Source organism: Tiliqua scincoides, chromosome 3 (genome assembly GCF_035046505.1).
Source record: "Tiliqua scincoides isolate rTilSci1 chromosome 3, rTilSci1.hap2, whole genome shotgun sequence".
Taxonomy (NCBI): domain Eukaryota; kingdom Metazoa; phylum Chordata; class Lepidosauria; order Squamata; family Scincidae; genus Tiliqua; species Tiliqua scincoides.
The window spans coordinates 140,647,056-140,666,378 of NC_089823.1; the positions used below are offsets into that span (position 1 = coordinate 140,647,056).

The 19,323-nt window shown below is 42.4% G+C and overlaps 1 protein-coding gene and 1 pseudogene across 1 annotated transcript in view; both read left to right on the forward strand.

Moving 5' to 3' along the window:
* Positions 1 to 19,323, forward strand: part of SH2D4B (SH2 domain containing 4B) — a 110,833-nt gene that overhangs the window by 11,974 nt on the left and 79,536 nt on the right. The window contains exons 2-3 of the mRNA XM_066622111.1: positions 14,486 to 14,645; positions 17,162 to 17,309. Coding sequence (XP_066478208.1) covers positions 14,486 to 14,645; positions 17,162 to 17,309 — 308 coding nt within the window. The remainder of the gene's footprint in view (positions 1 to 14,485; positions 14,646 to 17,161; positions 17,310 to 19,323) is intronic.
* Positions 18,898 to 19,014, forward strand: LOC136646282 (5S ribosomal RNA; annotated as a pseudogene).

The window sequence follows — 19,323 nt, forward strand, 5'->3', positions numbered from 1 at the left end:
TGAGGGATGTTTGTTCCCTTACCTCAGAGCTGCATTGCAGCTGCATCAGCACTGGAAAGTTGGATAGGGATGGACCCTTACTCTTACCAATTAGGTTTAGGTGGCTTTGCAAACTGCATGACAGAGCCAAGTGGTACAGCCAGACTTCACTGACAGCTGTTACTTGGCTCTCTGTTGGATAAATTGCAGTGGACCCTAATGGGAGGAAATGGTTGGTAACCCCACTTGTGTGATTTTCTTTCAGACACTGCTGCATCTATGAGTTTCCTCCTGCGTATGCTGGCAATGTATGTTTGATGATGTAATGTTGTTCTGTCGTTGGGGGCATGTCCGTTGCCTGAAGGGGGGTTAGGATTTGGTGTATGTCCACTCTTCCCTGTCCCTCCCATGTTACGCCCCCACCTTCTCTCTGTTTTAACCTCTCTGCTGCGGTAGTTGCTCTGTGTCTGAGTTACTCCTATGTGTCATTTTTCTGGCACTGCACCAGTATCCACGGTGTGTCTGTCAGCAGTGGGACTTCTGTGCCTGTTGGGCCATTATTGTACCAGCGTGTATGGAGATACACTGGCATGTCTTGAGGATAGGTTTGGGGTGTTACAACCATCTTTGAAAGTCTTCGTTGGCTTCCACTGTACTCTAGCACAAGTACAATAGAAAGTACTCCAGCAGGGTTTGCCTTCTCTGAAAATGTGACTTCCTGTTTGACTGGAGGATTGACTGGAAAAGTTCATATCCCCTTGTTTAGAGAACTGAAATAGTTGGGGGCTCAGAGTACAGCTGTGGTACTTCCAGCACAATAACTGCCATTCTAGTCTGGTATTCATTTAAAATGTCTAATTTTTCGAAATGTCATTCTGCAGATTACTAGCTCTAAAGGTTTCTTCCAAACAAGGTTAAAAACAGGAAACAATTCTAAATGTCCCACTTTATATAATTTCTTACAATAAGTATAGACTTTCTTGTTTCTAAAAGTCTTACCTGGCTCTTGATCGTAGTTTCTTCTGATCAGTTGTTTCTGATATTTATAATGGATTAATATCTGCTATGTGTTTTTTATCCTTTGATTTTAAGATAGGAGATCAGATTTTCTGTAGCCATGTCATGTCCATCAGAGAAGATACTTGGAGCAAATGAGATAATATTTTTTCACTAGAGCAATTTTTCTTTCCAAATGCTGAAAGCAAGGTTTGGAGTCTTAGGTGAGGGGTCTTAGTGAAAAAATCAGTGCTATGTTGTTAGACTGATGTTTACCTTGCTAGTCTATTGAAACAGAGAAGCAAGAAGTTAATACATTTTGAGGATATGGGAATCTTTCTACACTACTCTGTGTTTGGAATTAGTGAATCTGAAATTAATGGCTTGGTCAATCTGTGAGGCCACACATGGCCTCATGTAACATGGTGTTACATGTTATTTTGGACCTTAGTTTCAAGCATTCTCACAGTATCATTTATGAGTGGCTTGCAGGTGTATCAATTGTAGGTTTACTGACAAAGTGTTTATAAGCTGGGCCCAGTCTTTATCAGGGTACTACTTGCAGGTACTTTAGCAACAAAGGCCATAATTTATACATGTGTGTGCTATTTATAAATAATGCTGTGTGTTCTCAGAAATAGATCCCCTGACGGAAAATATCAATGTAATGGCTCTAAGAAATGTCTTTTAAACCACATCACCTAGCAACCTTAACTCCCAAGGGTCCATATACTCTAATTGGGTGATTTTGCAAGTATTCATAAATGATTCCTATTGAAAGGAAATGTTACAGACTAATGAACTGGAGTTTGGGCACGAGCTATCTGCCCATCTCATAAGAGATGGAAAAAGTATTTTGAAGCATGAGCAAAACTGGACTGGAGCTTGAGCAGGGAGGTATGGGGAAATCAGTTACAACTTCCCACTGGTGTAACTTGGGTGGTGTGCTGACTGTGGAAGCCACCTGGACAAGATGCGCAATTGATAGTCAATATCCTACCCCATATCGGCAATTATTGAAATAAATTTGAACATATCTTGAGTGTGAGAAAGTTGGTGATAAGCCTGGTATCGGCTTGCTTGGAGAGGTGAACAGTTCAGACTGAGTGGCACCATTGCGCAGTATTGTCGGCCCTGTGCCTGACACAGTGAAGCACATACAATCATTGAATATTGTTACCACTGTGTATGTGGCAAACAGGCAAATGACACTGAACAGCACAAGTCAGGAATTTGTTTGCACAATAAATGATGAGTGGGAGTTCTGTAACAGTGAGAACTTGTTGTTCCAGCAGCAGTTCTTTTAATGTTATTTTTCATTTCAAGGCAGGGGGAGGAAACATAGGGATGGAGATGGTTTCTTTGGGATTCAGGCTATTTTTGAGGGCTTTACAGGGGCCTCATACCCCTGACCTGAGTGTACCTTTGACCTGAGTTTGGAAGAAAATAGGTATTTTCCCCTTTTATCTTACCCTGCTTACAATGATTTTTGGATTTTTGCTGTTAGCAGTCAGTTGAAATAGCAGTCAATTATTTTAAAAATTATCAGTGTAAATTCGACTTCTGGCATTAATTTGCAAATCAATGTATGCCAAAAACATACAAATTAAGTTTACATTAATTAAGAGCTGCCTGTACATACTTACGGAAGAACAAACCCCATTGAATTACTAGCAGATATGTATAGGATTGTGCTATACAAATACCAGGGAGTAAGTTCCACTGAAGTTAATGGGATTTACATCTGAGTAGCCATGCCTAGGATTTGGCTGGAAGCTAGTATATGTTCATCAATGACATGCTCTATCATTCTGCTACAAAGATAGATTGGTGAATGCTATTTATCCTGTAGACATTCCAGCAGGCTTTCCAGTTGAAGAAATCATAAAAACACATCCACATTGACTGAAAATTTAAGTAGCAATTAATTCCATTGCCCAACTCCTATGACAAACGCATCAAGTTTAACAAAAGAATCACCAAAAATTCTCCGTCCGTCCGTCCGTCCGTCCCTCTCTCTCTCTCTCTCTCTTTCTCTCTCTCTCTGAATCAGAAAGGGGGCAGCAGCAGCAACCAGTTCTTCAGTAGTTACAGTTTTTGTTGTTGTTGTTTTTTCTGAAAAACGACAGAGAAAGATGATTAGGTCTGTGCTGGATCCCTTGAAATGTTTTAAATAGTAAGGATGAGAACACAGTTTGTAAAATGCAAGATCAGGAAGTTTGTGTGACTTGATGATTATTTATTTGGACCCCAAGCCCATGTGTCTCCAGAGCTCAGGGCAGATTGTAATGAATAAAATCTACATGAACTACCCAAATAAAACTCAGGTTGAATACAAGTGATGGCAACGGCATCCTCTGTTATAATGTCTCATACCTCATTGAGTGAATCTGCTTTTCTTCTCTGGAACTGTTTCACCAGCTAAGAGGGAGAAGACGATCATTTGGGGGACCTCAACCTGTTGCCTGGAAGAGGGACCTTCAAGTGCCCCTGATGCCAGGGTGGTTTCCATTGCTTTGAGGGAACAGCAGAGTACTGTAGTGTCTTTGTGACATCGGCCACCATTTCACAAATCCCCACTCAGAAGTAGTTTCCACGGAAACAGGTACAGAGTTCTGAGACAACAGTAGGGATTGGGGTAATGGTTGCTGATGTCACAAAGGTACCTTTTCCTGTAACTCCAAGAATACAGGGATAAGCAACAGTAGAGAAAAGAACCTGATGTAAGATGAGGCAGTGGACAGAGGTAAGATCCTAAGGGACAGTGAGAAGGAAAGAAAGGTTGGTCAAAGGAATACTGTCACATGTCTTTCTCACCAGGGTCAGCTCAAAACCTCTTGACTTTGGTGGCATGCCAAATGCTGTCTCCCCTTATCCAACGATGTGCCAGCCTCTCCTTCTCCTACTCTCCAGTGTTCAAGCTCAGCAGTTTCTGTCTCTCTGCAGTTCTTCTTTCTCTTTGTCCCCCTCTTCCTTTTCCAATCAAGGGAGTAGAAGGAGGAGAAGCAGTGGAGGCAAGTTGACAAACAGAGACAGACAACGCGCCACCAGTTTTGCTGCCTGAGGCGACCTCTTCAGTTGGCCTCATGGATGGGCCAACTCTACTTCACGTACATATTCTCAAATTACCAACCAGTTGGTGGGTAGTACCAAATAAGAATTCTGATTACACAAAATAAGCTCTGACAACCTTCATTTATTCAGGAGGAGAAGCTCCATAAATGTGCAACAGGCTGTTGTGTGCTGTGCCAAAGTAAACATTACACAAGATGTGTAAAATTGTGGTCTGTACCACTCAGGTGCCGGGTGAGTGTGTCACATTTTTCAAATGCTGCCCTATTTTTTTTTTAAACAACACTCTCTGCATGTAGCTAACTAGCACCAAAATTTAGAGAAGCCTTTCCTCATTTACTATATACAAAGCATTTTTTATGTGGGGGATGGGGATATTTGCTCCAAGCAAAAAGGAAGGGAAATAATTTTAAGCAGGAAGAGTTTGGATGTCTTTTAATGTCTGAGAGTCCAAAGCAATGAACTGCTAAAACTGTAATTTAATTAGCAATTAATCTGCTACCCAAACAAGTGACTGAAGCTACCTGCGCACTTTGCTAGGCTGAGCATGCCATAACCCTTGTCTAACTAATGGTACATCTCTGAGATTTGATATCAAATTGGTTGGCAATGGACTTTGGAGTGGCTTCTGTGGAAAAATAAATCAATTTGTAAAGGCTGTAGAGGTGGCTAACAATTGGAGATTGTCAGGGATGCCATAATTGCTAAAAACAATGATAAATGAGCCTGCATGCAACCAGCTGATTCCAGCAATATCTCATCAATTGCAGCCCCCTTTATTATAAATGGCTTTTAATTAGCAGCATGAATGCAAATCACTCTAGGCATCATATGAGAAGTGCTTTTCTCTCCCTTCTTGCCTGAATTTGACCAAGAATAAAGACAGATTTTCTTATGTATAATAGTTTGTGTCACCTGTACCCTTAATTTCAGGTGTTGATGGATCCAAAGCATATATTACATTGTGAAAACAAGGAATCTTGGGTCAAATTTTGAAGTCATGTTCTAAGTTGCTGGGGATCTCAAACTGCTGAGAGCTCTGATGTGGACACAGATGCTTTACCCTCTGCATGACCATGGCCAAGAGATTCTAGTTTGCATCATCAGTGTATCTGACCTGAGGGTAGTACTACAGTTTGTAGGGCAACGGTTGCCAGGTGACAGCCCCTGGATCTCACCATTATGTCCCTAACTCCTTGCCCAACCCTTTTTAGATGTTATACCCCTCAAGCCTGGCACCTATTGGTGTGGGGTTTTTTTGGTTTGGTTTTTTTTTTTTAAATAGAGGTATGTGAGTAATAAGCTTTATTGTGCAGAGAGGTTGAATGGATCTCTTCCTGTTTTCAAAGAGATGCTTCCATTCTCTAAGCGACCCAGCATTAGGGAAAAACACTGACAGTGCAGCCCTATAATGCTGACACAGAAGTACATTCTGCTACATTTGGTGGGGCTTATTCCCCTGTAATTGTGTTTAGGGTCACAGCTTCAATTCATGTGAGAGAAAAGGATCTCCAGGAATGGCTACCGGCAGAGTTGGTGGCCCTAGCTGGCCTTTTGAGAGTGTGAGGTTGGGAACAACCATCCTAGTGCATGGTATCTATTAGACTGGCAGAGCATGGTATATATTAGACTACAATTCATTGGAGACCAATGATTCTTATAGGCCAGAGTCCTAAGCTTGGTATTGCTCTCCAAGGCCTTGTTTCCTCAGTTCATTGTTGTGAACTTCAGCCAGAAGCGGTTTCTATTAATCTGTCTTAGAAGGCACTGGAAAAGCACAAGCACATATTATGGTTCCGGCTCTAGCCCTGTGTATGTTTATGAGCGATAATAAGTATATGTTTTCAGTGTTTTATTAGTCACAGCCTTCTGCTTCTTGGAAAGCTGCCACTGCAGCAATCTGAGCAACAAAGGTAGAATACACCATAGACACACCTCAAGGACAAGACCTGCATGGGGATGTTATCAGAACAATTCTTAGGAATACTATTTTAGTGCAACTAATAGGCAAAGGGCACAGTGCACCAGGAAGTTCTCTTCCACACGTCCCAGTGAAATCAACGGGAACTACACCAGAACGTGGCAGTGATCCCGTATATCTTCCATTCCTTTCAATGGGGCTTGTGCAGGGCAGCTTCCCTGTTGCTTATATCCAGATTCAGCAATTGGGTCAGCCCACCCTTTTGTAGATGCACCAAGAACAGATGCTGTATGCAAAACGCACACATTATATTAAGATTGTTGCTCCTGTGCAGCCCAAAAAAGCATTTTGTTTCATTCTAGGCAAGTCTGAGGGCAGGCTGAGGGAACTGGAGGGCAAATGCAGGGTGTGTGTGGCACACTTCCTGTCAGTTCACATTTCCTGTCAGTTCACCACAGCCTGCCACCCAAAGTAGTTGCCTCATGAGACAGCCAGCCCTGGCCACCACTGCAAACTCTGCCCCTAACTTGAACACGTGGGGCTGTTTTATGTTCAAGCGTGCCTGTCAATTTAGGATTCACATGAAAGACCATCCCAAACAAAAAACGTTCTATTGACACCCATCCATTGTAGGAATAGGTTGGGAGAGCTAAGACCTTGTTTACGCACATACATAAGAACATAAGAACAGCCCCACTGGATCAGGCCATAGGCCCATCTAGTCCAGCTTCCTGTATCTCACAGCGGCCCACCAAATGCCCCAGGGAGCACACCAGATAACAAGAGACCTCATCCTGGTGCCCTCCCCTGCATCTGGCATTCTGACATAACCCATTTCTAAAATCAGGAGGTTGCGCATACACATCATGGCTTGTACCCCGTAATGGATTTTTCCTCCAGAAACTTGTCCAATCCCCTTTTAAAGGTGTCCAGGACAGTCGCCATCACCACATCCTGTGGCAAAGAGTTCCACAGACCAACCACACGCTGAGTAAAGAAATATTTTCTTTTGTCTGTTCTAACTCTCCCAACACTCAATTTTAGTGGATGCCCCTGGTTCTGGTGTTATGTGAGAGCGTAAAGAGCATCTCCCTATCCACTCTGTCCATCCCCTGCATAATTTTGTATGTCTCAATCATGTCCCCCCTCAGGCGTCTCTTTTCTAGGCTGAAGAGGCCCAAACCCCGTAGCCTTACCTCATAAGGAAGGTGCCCCAGCCCCGTAATCATCTTAGTCACTCTCTTTTGCACCTTTTCCATTTCCACTATGTCTTTTTTGAGATAGATTGTTTTACACTGTGGGATCCCTTAACACGAGTGAAGTACTGTGAATTCAAAGAAGTCTTTTTCATTATCATCCATCATTCACCTGTTACCTGCACTCCATAGTGAGAGAAAAGAATTCCACAGACTCTTATGTGATAAGAGGCTTGCTGATGACCCTTGCCTCATTTAGATGCAAGGTAAACCGCTTTCCAGAGGTTCATCAGAACAGTTTTACTTCGGTGTTTGTTCTTAAAATAATGGAGCCACCTGTCGCTGAGGAGACAGTTATTTTGCTTCCGAAATTTTAGGCTGTGTTGTTCGGTTCAGGGTCCCAGAGGGAAATGGATGGAGGCCACAACTTTGCAACTGGCTGGGGGTGAACCACCATATGGATCGGTTGGGCTGGTCCTGGTGGCAAAGTCAAGATTAAAGCGGCTGCAGTTTCTGGCAGCTCTGCAGCTACTGTGTAGTAACTACTTCTTGGTTTGTGGGAAGACAACTAACCTACAGCCACTGTCCTAACTGGAAAGGGGTCAGGGGGCAAATGCCCAAGCGGCACCCCACAGGGAGCAGTGCCGTGACCCCTTCCCCCGTGACCCTGCCATTTTTTTTGTTTTCAGGCCCCTTTTGGAGGCCTTACAAGGCATTTTAAGGCTGGGGTGGCTGCCCACGGCCTCTTTGGCCCCCAGAAGGCCTTCTAATGCCTTTAAAATGCCAAAAAACTGCATTTCTGGTTTTCCCAGAACAAAAACCAGAACTGCTGTTTTTCAAAGGGGGGGGGGGTGAGGCACATTTGGCAGTCCCGTGCCCCTGAACGGCACTGGGGTCTGGTTTGCAATTGCATACCACCTAATTCTAACCAGTATTTGGCTGTTGTGTGCAGCCATTTACGACAGTGAAACAGAGTGACCATTTTGGGAGTGACCATTTTGGGAGTGCAAAGAGGCCAATTTGGGCCAATACATTCAGCGCAATCCTATTTGGACATCATGCAGCCATCATGCCTTGTGCCTGTCCTGGCATCGTCACACTGCTACCTGGGGTCAAAGAAGATTTTGTAGCTCCCCTCCATGATGAAATCAAATTTAATTTATTAAGTAAACAAATAAATAAAGTTTTCTGGTTAATTGGCCATAACTTTTGATAGAATGCAGATATTCCAGCGCAGTTGCTTTCATTGCATTTAGCATTCAATTACCTTTCCAATGATATATAGCATGATGGTATTATTTGTACATACCAAGGTTTTCACAATTTTGGCCACTAATGTCAAGCTCAGCTTGTTGTACCCCTAAAGCTTGTTGCCTGGTGCAATTACTATCCCCTGCACCCCTTCGTTATGCCGCTGCTGCTGATGATGATGAGTGCTTCTTTAAGCAAGGAATCTTTTTTTCTTTTTTGGTGTGCTGGTATTCTGTTAGAGTTGCTTCTTTCTTTTGCTACTCATTCATCACGTTTACCTGCAGAAAGTTGCTCTCTACTGAGAAACTACAAAGGTTTACGATCTGATGAGCCACCAAAGCCCATTTGCAATGTTATGGGGTTTATTTCTGATCCTGGATAGGGTTAGATTTGCAAGGGAAGCACTTTTGGAAGTGCATTTTACTTTCCAGCTCATAGAATTTGCTTGTATTTCTTTTTTTCAAGTTCCCTTGATTTAAAGAAACTACTTAGTGTGAACTGAACTAGTTTAGAAGATGACAACACACAGTGTGGCTTCTTCTGCACTGATCTTTGCATTCTGAAACCTAGTGGATTGTGATATGGCTTTTCGGTCTCTAATTCATAATCAGTCATAATCATAATCATGGACAGAAGTGTAAAAAATTAGCAAAGCTATTGTAATAGATTGATGGTTCTTTAGAATATTGATTACATGGGGATTCCTTTTGGAGCAATTAGATATGATGTCAGGGTTACAGATGAAAAGCCCAGTTTCAGCTTGCTTGAAGGCTTAGTTTTGTCTGGCTAGTGAGGTAGTGCTCAACTTATTCTGAGTGGGGTTGAAGTTCCCCTAAAGATAGGTTTGCCATCTGGGAGTTCTGATAGAGCCAGCTGTGCCACTGGGTGACCAAATGGAAACTGTGGCACAAAGTGTCTTTCTCCAGCTGAGATCGGTGCCCCAGCTGAACAGAGAGAGCCTTATTCATACTCTGGCAATCTCTATATTAGATGACTGCAGTGCGTTGTATGTGGGTCTGCCTTTGAAGACTGTTTGCAAACTGTAGTTAATTTGAAATACAGCTGCTAACTGAGGCCAGGCAGTGAGTTCATTTTCAAGCCCAAATCAAAGAGCTGGCACTTCCCTTTAAAGGCTAGCATAGATTAGTACTTAGTATCAGGAGCTGCCTCCTCCCACATTGACCTGCACAGGCCCTGCAATCGATGTCAGAGGCTCTCTGCTGGGTCTTCTGCAGTAAGGTGGGTGGGGACTGAGAAGAGGGCTTTGGGGCTCTACCTTCTCATCTAGCTCTCCCTAGGGAGGCTTGCCTGGTGTTTACTCTGACATCATTCTAATTTCCATGGGGCCTTTAATAGCCTTTTTAAAACTCCATTAGCAGCCACTGGCTATTTTTTCAGCTGTGTTGCTTTTCTGCTGCTTAGGTTTTGTGCTTTTGTTGTTATGAGTTTTGATGCTTATATATTGTATCAGCCATCCTGGGAGCACTTATACATTGAAGGGTGGGATACAAATCCATTAAACAAACAAACAGTGAGGGCATCACCCCCTCCCCAGCAGTGTGGAAGGCAGCTTGACATAAGTCATGCATGACATAAACCATGCTGTAAAGCATGTTTAGACATGGCATGTTCTGCGCTAGGACCTATTTTGCATATGACAAAAGAAGAGGCAGACATGCAGACCATGCAGTCGGTGGTTTTTGTACAAGTGTTCTGAGCCAGGACAGTGTGCGTTGAGTGATGGCGCCTTGCTCTTCTGACTTGGCCATCAGGGCCATCATCTGACCATCATCTGACTTGGCTATACCAGGGGTCTCTAAACTTTTCAGCCGAAGGGCCACATCAAATATCTGACACAGTGTCGAGGGCCGGAAATAAATTAAATATAAAATTTAAATAAATACGTTAGAGATGGAACTTAGATGAATGACTGAAATGAATGAATGAATCAATGGGCTCAAATGTCCAGGATTCCTCCAAGCACCAACACAGCCCAAGAAATAAAGCACACATACTTAAATGAACCCCCATTCCCCCACCCCACAAGCACAACTCTGGTTATGTTTGGTCAACTGGGCCAGAGACTCTCAGGGGATCAGAAGCTGGCCGCGGGCTGGATAGAGGCTCTCTGCGGGCTGCATCTGGCCCCCAGGCCTGGGTTTGGAGATCCCTGATCTATACCAATCTTCCCCTTGGTGAAGGAGAATTTTAAGCACATATCAGGTGCATCAGGTATGGCATCATGGTCATCTATAACCATCCCCAAAGCATCTATAGGCAAACTCATGATTCACATTTATATTTTTGATCTCAGAATTATGAAAATGGCTGTGAATCCCTTTGTTGCACAAGATAAAAAGTGGTTCAACTATAGTTGATTGAGTTCAGCTATACCCAATCAATTAACTATGGTTAGTTAGGATCAGGTATATGGCCTTAAGCCCATGAACTCCCTCCTTTCCTTCCCCTGTCTCCCTGGCTTTGGTGTAGAGCTGTGACATTTACTTCCTGGTTTCGTTAAACTTTGCTTTCTTGTCGTGTGTGAAACTGGGAGCTGTGGTTTAACCCAGTTATGTACCTGCCATAGACTTTTATGGGGTAAAAGCCATAGGTACTAGCTGCTAGGACCCCGCGGAAACCTCTCTGAGGCTCCCGATGGGGGGGGGGGACTGCTTCTGGTTTTCCGGAAGCACAGTTTATAGTGTCAGAGAACCTCAGAGAGGCTTCCCCGACGTGGGAGGAGGTTGCGCAGGGCTCTGTGAGCCTCTGGTGAGTGGGTGGGGGGTGATTTCTGCACAGGGGGGTGGCAATAGCCCATGGGGGGGCCGCCATCGTGGGGCTGCAGAAGTCCGCAGCTGGTTTAACCCTAGTTAACAACCCAGGGTTTTAAACTTGTTTGTAAGCTAGAATTAAACAAGATTTCCTTTATTTTTCAGAAACAACTATAAACAAATACACATAACACATAACACAAAAAACATAACACACCTCACTACACAAAAAACACAAAGGTGCAGGAAATCATATATCATTATCATATATCACTAAAACTAATAAATCATTACATATCAATTCCTCTTCTAAATTTACCTCTTAGTATTATCATACATGTATCGTATCATATCAAAGATAATATATATGTAATACAATCATCTAAATGCCCTATCATATATTTCTAAAACTTCATTTTCAACCAAGCATAAAAGCGTTTTTTCCCTTGCTCAATTTGTGTCGGTTTTCGTTGTTAATCCGTCACATTCAATTCGTCACATTCATTATTTTCTCTATTCTTTTTTCATTAGTATTTTAGAATCCTTCCAATATCTAGCATGTAAGATCCTCGCTATAGTTAAAATCATAATAACTAGGTATACATCATTTTCTTTATTTATAATATCTAAAATAATATAAAATTTGTTGCTCTAGTAAGTTTTTTATTAAGCTTTCAGATCTGTTCCCATTGATCTATTATGATATTATGGCCTATATTTTACGCCCATTTTATCATGCATTGTTTTACTGTTTCTTCTTACAACTCAAAGTCCAATAATCCATCTTATAATGCATATATTAATTTTGATCTCAATCTTTCTTTAACATAAAAGGCACGTCTTTTTTTTTTATCTGAAGCCACAAAAACTTCTCCTAATTTTTTATTCACCAACAATGCCCTAGTCATTAGTCATCACGTTTCTTTTTACTAGTCTTCCTCTCTTTTTGTCTTTTTCTTGTTGCTATTGGTGAGCGCCTCTTACTCACTCCTGTAGGTGCTTCCCTCTCTGGTTCATCTGTTGCTTCTAAGTCATCTGATTTCTTTTCATCCGACACCATTTCTGGTCTATATTCTTCTAATTCTTTTCTTCTCAATTTCTCTTCCTCCTTTTCTTCCTTTCTTATCTCGTCTTTCATCACTGTACTCAAGAAGTTTTCTGCTTTCATTGTTGAATTTATATTATATCTCTGCATCTGATATTGAAAAAACATACCTTCCGGAGAAAGCCATCTATATAGTATTTGCTTTTCTCTTAAAAATTTTGTCAGGTTTTCATATTCTTTTCTCTTCTTCCTCACTCTCCATGGACATGTCTCAAAATTTTGACTTTGTTATCATCCACTGTCCATTCCTTTTCCTGCGAGGAAATTTATCTCTGTAAAAGGTTCTGATGAATTTCACATGGATTTCTCTTGGTAATTCGTGTTTTCTCAGATAAGAAGTGCTCACTCTTCTCACTGAGTCAAATTCTTTAGATATCTCCTCCATCGGTGTATCAATCCATCCTGATATTAATCTGACAATCTGTTGCGATGTATCTTCTCCTTTCTCCTCTGGTATATTTTGTATCCTCACCACTCAAGCTGCACTATCCATCTGAATTAACTTTGTCTCTGCATCATGCTGATTTTCTTCTATCTCCGATATTTTAGCTTGATCTTTTCTTATCTTTTTTCCCAATCTCTCAATCTTTTGTTTATTTTCTTCTGATGTAATTTTCACCTCCATCAGTTGTCCACTAAGTTCATCTAATCGTTTCGTTAAAGCATCCACAGTAACTTGAGTTTGTACAGATTGGTTTGTTAGTTGCTGTACCATTGCCAACAGTTTTTGTATGTTGTCTTGCACAGTCTGTTTCCAGTCTTTCCCTTTTGGTTCCTCTTGTACTAATTTTCCAAGTCCTGTCTCCGACGCTGGTGAGCCTCGGACTTCCACTGTTTTGCCCGCCATCTTCGTTCTTTCTTCCTTCTGCTCGCAATGTTCTTTAAGGCCACTAGATGTCCTCAGCTTATTATCTTCCTTGCTTCAATTATAAACACAAATCCAGTTCTTGCAATGTCTTTTAAAATCCACTAAATATCACTAGATGTCACTGGTGCACTGCTGTTTTAATTATATTTCTCTTATTTATACTTGTAGCCTTGGCAACGCCATTTGTCCATCCGCAGGAATGTCAAAACATCCAGCCGCTCCTTCAGGCACTCCCAAACGATAATAACAAACCAAGGCAATAAATGCTCCAAGACACAAACTTTTCAAGGACAGTTAATTTGTAATCCACCGAAACTGAAAGTTGTAAAGTTGTAGTTATATTTTCATATATCCATAGCAAGCTTGGCAAATCTCTACGATTTCTCCTCACACCGATGAACAGCTGGGGGGGGGAATCTTCCCCACTCCTCCTCTTCTTAGGACAAGAAAACAAATCAGGCAATCAAATTATTCAGTCCACACCAGGCACACACAAATGGAATAACACTTACTTAAGTCTTTCAACATCTTTCCCTGCTGGGGCCTTCAGCTTGATTCAGCATGAATTCTTCACCATTGCTGCCAAGAGGGTGGAATCTCCTGGGAAAGCCCCCCTGGCTGGGCCTTATCTCCTCAGGAATCATGCCATCACATGAAGGAGTTTGTCTCTCCTGACAAACAATCCTTGGGTCTCCTCAGATCCACAGTTTTTGGGAAAAGACAGGGTGCCTTTCAAGAGCTCCAGAAAGACACGTCTGCTCGGCTGCTGGCTGGCCCCTCCCCCCAGTATTAAACAAGATTTCCTGGCTTTACATCAGCCATGGTGTAAAGAAACCAGGAAGCAGATGGCATGTAAATTAAGGTAAAGGGAGGAGGGAGAGGTGGGGTTCATTATTTTTAAGATCACAATCCTGATCTTAACCATGTTTAATAGTAAAGTGAATCCATCTAAAGTATGATGTAAGGAAAAGGAGCGTTATATAGGGGCAGTTACCAGTCAGGTGAGGAAGGCAGAGAACTAGTAAAACTAACTGGGGCCTATAGTTTTTCAAAAATGATGTGACGGCTCAGGAAACAGGGCTGCAGCTCAGCTCCCAGAAGGTTTCTAGTTTGAGATCCGATGTACAACTGGCCCTAAAACTAAGTACATTAACTACTGCAAACAGGCATCAGGATGGTGTAATGTATTGAGGTTGACCTCCTTTCTGTAAAACAGCTAATGAACTTCAGTCTGTGATTTGTATTCTGATCCTTGCTAGGAGTTGCTGGCTCTGAGATTGTTCGCTTACCACAAACCCTTTGCCTTTATTTTGGCTGGTGTTACAGATAATGGCAAACGTTTACAGTGGCTCCGTGGAAGTGATGGTGAGGTCTGGGTTTGGATTATGGGAGAAGCTCCTGGAGACAAGCCATATGAGCAGATTTCAGAAGAACTCATTGCGGAAAAGGCCAGGCAACAAGCCCAGAAGGAAGCAGAAGAATTATGGTGAGCTTTTGCAGAACCCCAAATTCAGAAATTGCTAGCATGGATGGCGGTGGCGGCTGAGGATTTTCATATCTCAATCATTTCCCCCATGAAGAATATTGGAAAATGTTTCCCTTTCAAAGTCATTTCCAATTTATTTATATTAAAATGTTGTATACTTTTCTTTCATTTCTCATCTTGCTTTTGATGAAGTCAGCGGTGATATAGTTTGCTAAAAGAAGCTATACCCTTCATCAAAACCCAGTAGATAGTGTAGTTGTGAAGTTAGGTGAGCTACATCTTCACCACCAGTTGCTGGACACTGGACAGCTATAAGCATGGGTATGCTTTGTAACAGCTAAAATTACAAGATGAGGAAGAGGGTCTAGTTAACCCTTTATTGGTACTCCCCTCCGACATACTTGCCATGTCACATACACTCTCCTGCCTCTTCCCAGCCTCCTCCCCACTCACCCAAGAGCCTTGCATCGGCCGAGCTTGGCCGATGCAAGGCTTGCTCTGCAAGCCGCCACAGAGACTGGATGCAGACTGCATTCTCCAGCGCACCTCTGTGAGCTGGTGCGGCTTGCTCCTGAGGTGGCACAAACATGTTTTACGGCACGTTTGCGACCCTCCTAGGCTGGTGCAAGGGACTCGTGCCAGACTAACTTAAGGTTAGGATTATGCCCTTATTGAGAGAGTGACCCCATCCGGGATAGGCCTTTCCCTATCTAGCTAGTTCACTGAGGGCACAATCCTAACCAACTTTCCAGCACAGAGGTATGCAACTCTGAGGTAAGGGAACCAACAGTGGAGTCGCCAGGGAGGTGCGGGGGGTGCGGCCCGCACCAGGTGACGCGCACAGGGGGGTGACATGCTAAAATCACAGTAGTTAGGGGTAACCACATCATATTATATACCATTTAATGTGGAATTTTGAGCAGAATGCAATGCAAAAAACCAGAGTGAAATATCTCGTTTCTTTCAAAAGTTATGGCCAAAATTCTGGAGAACAAAAATGCATGAATCTCTATGGAAAGTGAATGTGAGCCGTATTGCGCGTTTACTCATGAGTAGGCAAACTTGGCTTAGTCCATCGGAAAGGGCAGGCTGAGAGGAATCCAACGACACCAGAATGGTCCTGATCCAATGAATGCAGCCCCCAAAAACACCTGAGAAGGAGGTCCCTTCCTCCAAGCAGATGAATGGAGCCCTATGGAAAGTGAAACTAAGTCTCATGGTTGCATTTACTGGCGAGTAAGCAAACATGCCTTGGCTGGTGGTCAGGCTAGGCAAAGGGGAATGTGAGGTCACCAGAATGGTCCTGATCGGATGGGACTGGAGCTCAACAAATGCTCCAGAATTCTCCCCCTCCCCCACTAAAAAGGATCAAAGCAGGCTCCAGCTGATAAGGTACTTTTCTGAGACTTGCAAAGCCAGGTGGATCCTGACAGTGATCTGGTTTAAACAGAAGTTCTTAAATTGAACTGGGCACTGGGTAGGGCTGAAAACCTTACTGATTTTGGAGAGGGGGTGTTATTGCAGGCAGGCTACCGAAGAAATTCACTTGGTGGACCAGATCTGACTTCCACTTATTTCATTATTTGTTTAACATTATTTATACTTATTTATTTTAATTTGCCTGATGGTGTTACTTCCACCATGACTTCACTTCTGGTGGCTCTTGGACAGACTGTCTTTCTAAAAAGTGGGTCCCAGTGCTAAAAGTTTGAGAACAGCTGCAATAAGAGTAAGTTGACACCCGGGTGTGTGTGTGTGTGTGTGTGTGTGTGTGACACCACTAGTGACCAAAATCACTAAAATCACAGTTTGGAGGAATAATACCATCATGTTATATATCAATCAATGCGTCATTTCATGCAGAATGTGTTCTAAAGGTATAGCCAAAAAACCATTTGGGGCAGTGTGATGTTACATCACCACACCCCCCACCTGGGGTGTTGCCCCGCCCACTGCATGGGGGGTGACGCGCTGGCATCCCGCACCGGGTGACGCGAAACCTAGTGATGCCACTGGGAACCAACACTGCCTATTTTACCTTGAGGAGGCCTCCATGATTGCCCCCCAACTACAGGGTGCAGCACATGCCCCACTGGCACAGCTATGCCAATGCTGGAAAGTTGGTTAGGATTGCACCCTGAGTTATCCTACCATATGTCATATTTGCAATTTATACTAATGGAACATTTTTGCTACTTTTCATGGTGTGAGCTGCCATTGCTGGACCATTTTTATAACCATTTCTCCTTATTGAAAATGATTATGAATTAGGATCTGTTTTTCAACCAAAAAAAAAACCTTTGTGGGATCTTACATTGCAAATCTTTCCCCCCCCTTTCATTCCTTTCTGTAAGGTTGTGAAACATGTAAATACCCTGTTGTTTCATGAGCTTTAGCTATTCAGTTTGTACAAACTGTCAATTTTGACTGGTAGTAATTAATGAATGCTTTTTGTTTCTCAGTTACTAAAACAAAAGTCTTTTCATGTATTTACTGTCACTACCTTTCATTTTAAGGAAGAAAAAAGAAGCGGAAATTACAAAGAAATTCCGGGATATTATGGCTAAGGAGAAAGCTCGAATAGTGGCAGAAAAGTGGAAAATAGAGATAGAAGATCGCAAAGCCGCCAAAATGATGGAAGAGAAAATCCAGGAGGAATTAAAGGTTGGCTGATTCTTTTATATGTTTGCATTCTGTATAATGCAATAATGTCATCATTTTCACCAATGGTGAAGACTGTCCTTCAAAGGCTGTACAAAGTGGGTTGCCCTTTAGCTTCCTGGTAAGAATGCTGCTTAAGGACAGAACTAGATGTGGTACTTGATACAGAGCTGACACTGCAGCCTATGGAGCATTCTCCTACCTCTCCTCCCCCTAGATGTATTCCCCATGTCAATTCCTTGTGTTTTCTCACCCCTGCCAGCAGTCAGTGATGTGAAACATATGAACTCTGGTCAAATCTGACTGAATGTTATTTTTAGTAACAAGAAGTGGGGCAGAAAAAGGTAGCCTTGTGTCATGTGCTGCATCTAGTTCTAGATGCACAGTGTGTGTCTGAACTTAAACATTACATACATATGGGTCAGGTATCACACAGCAGATTTATGTAACAATCCTGATTTCGTTTTATAACAAACGAAGTTGTGGAAGACAGCAAACTATTATGATTATCTTGCATATCACAGCTGCCCATTCTTTAGCTGGATGGTGTTAATTACTTTACTTTAGCTGGACGGTCCAGGGGCCCAGGACACCGTAATGTATTTATGAACAATGTGTGCTGAACCAAGCAGGATAGCTTTTTGAATTTGACCAATAGTAATTTTGTCAGTTTTAAACGCAGTTCAAGCATTTTTGGGACTTCACCCAGTGTAGCAATGTACACAACTGGTACAACTGTACTAACCACTGTTGGTTTGTGCCATAATTTTTGGATTTCAAATTTTAAATCCTGATATTTACTAATTTTGTCATGCTCTTTTTCATCAGTTCTGCTATCACCAGGTATTGCTATTTCGATAGTGGTCACTTAATTTTTTTCTATTACTGTAATATCAGGTGTATTATGTGCCAAAACTTCATCAGTTTGTATTTGAAAATCCCACAACATCTTGACTTTCTCATTTTCTGTCACTTTTTCTAGTTTATGCTCCCACTGATTGCTAGCTGTTTCAATTTTGTAATTTCTGCATAAATTCCAATGGATGATGATGATGATTAAAAAGAATACTTATATATTGCTTTTCAACAAGAGTAGTTCACAGAGAGGTTTACATAGTCAAATAAATCAGTACATGGTTCCCTATCCCCAAAGAGCTCAACAATCTAAAAAAAAATAAAAAATAGAGGAGACACCAGCAACGACCATTGAAAAAGGCACCAGACTGAGCTGAAGAGGGACAAAATAATAGGAAAAGTTGTCAAAACATTAGGGTATTTGATTATTTTCTGTCTGATCAATATAGATTTGCCCATGTCGGGGCTGAGACTGGAAGCAACCTCCCAGCCTGAAATCCAACCTACCAATTCCAGACTTGAAAAGTCTTAAATATTTCCTATTGAATCCCAAAAATTCTACTCATAATTGTGTCCATCAGCTATATTTGGATGCATATATTTTCCTCTTTAGTAATCTTTCTAAAGCTTTCTTTGAAAGATATGAACTTCTGCTCTTCTTGTTGCAAAGTTGTGGATTTTGGATGAAGGCAGGAGGATTGGACCATAGAGGGTGTTGGGAAGTGGTAGCAAAGGGGACAGCAACTGTTACCCTGCACATGCCCAATCTTGTCTGATCTTGGAAGCTAAGCAGGGTTAGGCCTGGTTAGTACTTGGATGGGAGACCGCCTGGGAATACTGGGTGCTGTAGGCTTATACCATAGTCTTTCGAGACTGAAGGTTGCCAACCAGCAAAGGGGATGTGGGAAATGGTAGGGCTGCTGGGTTGTATCCCAGAAATTTTCCCCATACTTTTCCATCTGCCACTTAGGGCCCAATCCTATCCAGTTTTCCAGTGCTGGTGCAGCTATGCCAATGGGGCATGCACTGCATCTTGTAGTGGGGCAGCAGTCACAGAAGCCTCCTTAAGATATGGGAACATTTGTTCCCTTATCTTGGGACTATATTGCAGCTGCACCGGTGCTGGAAAATTGGATAGGATTGGGACCTCAATCACTTAAGC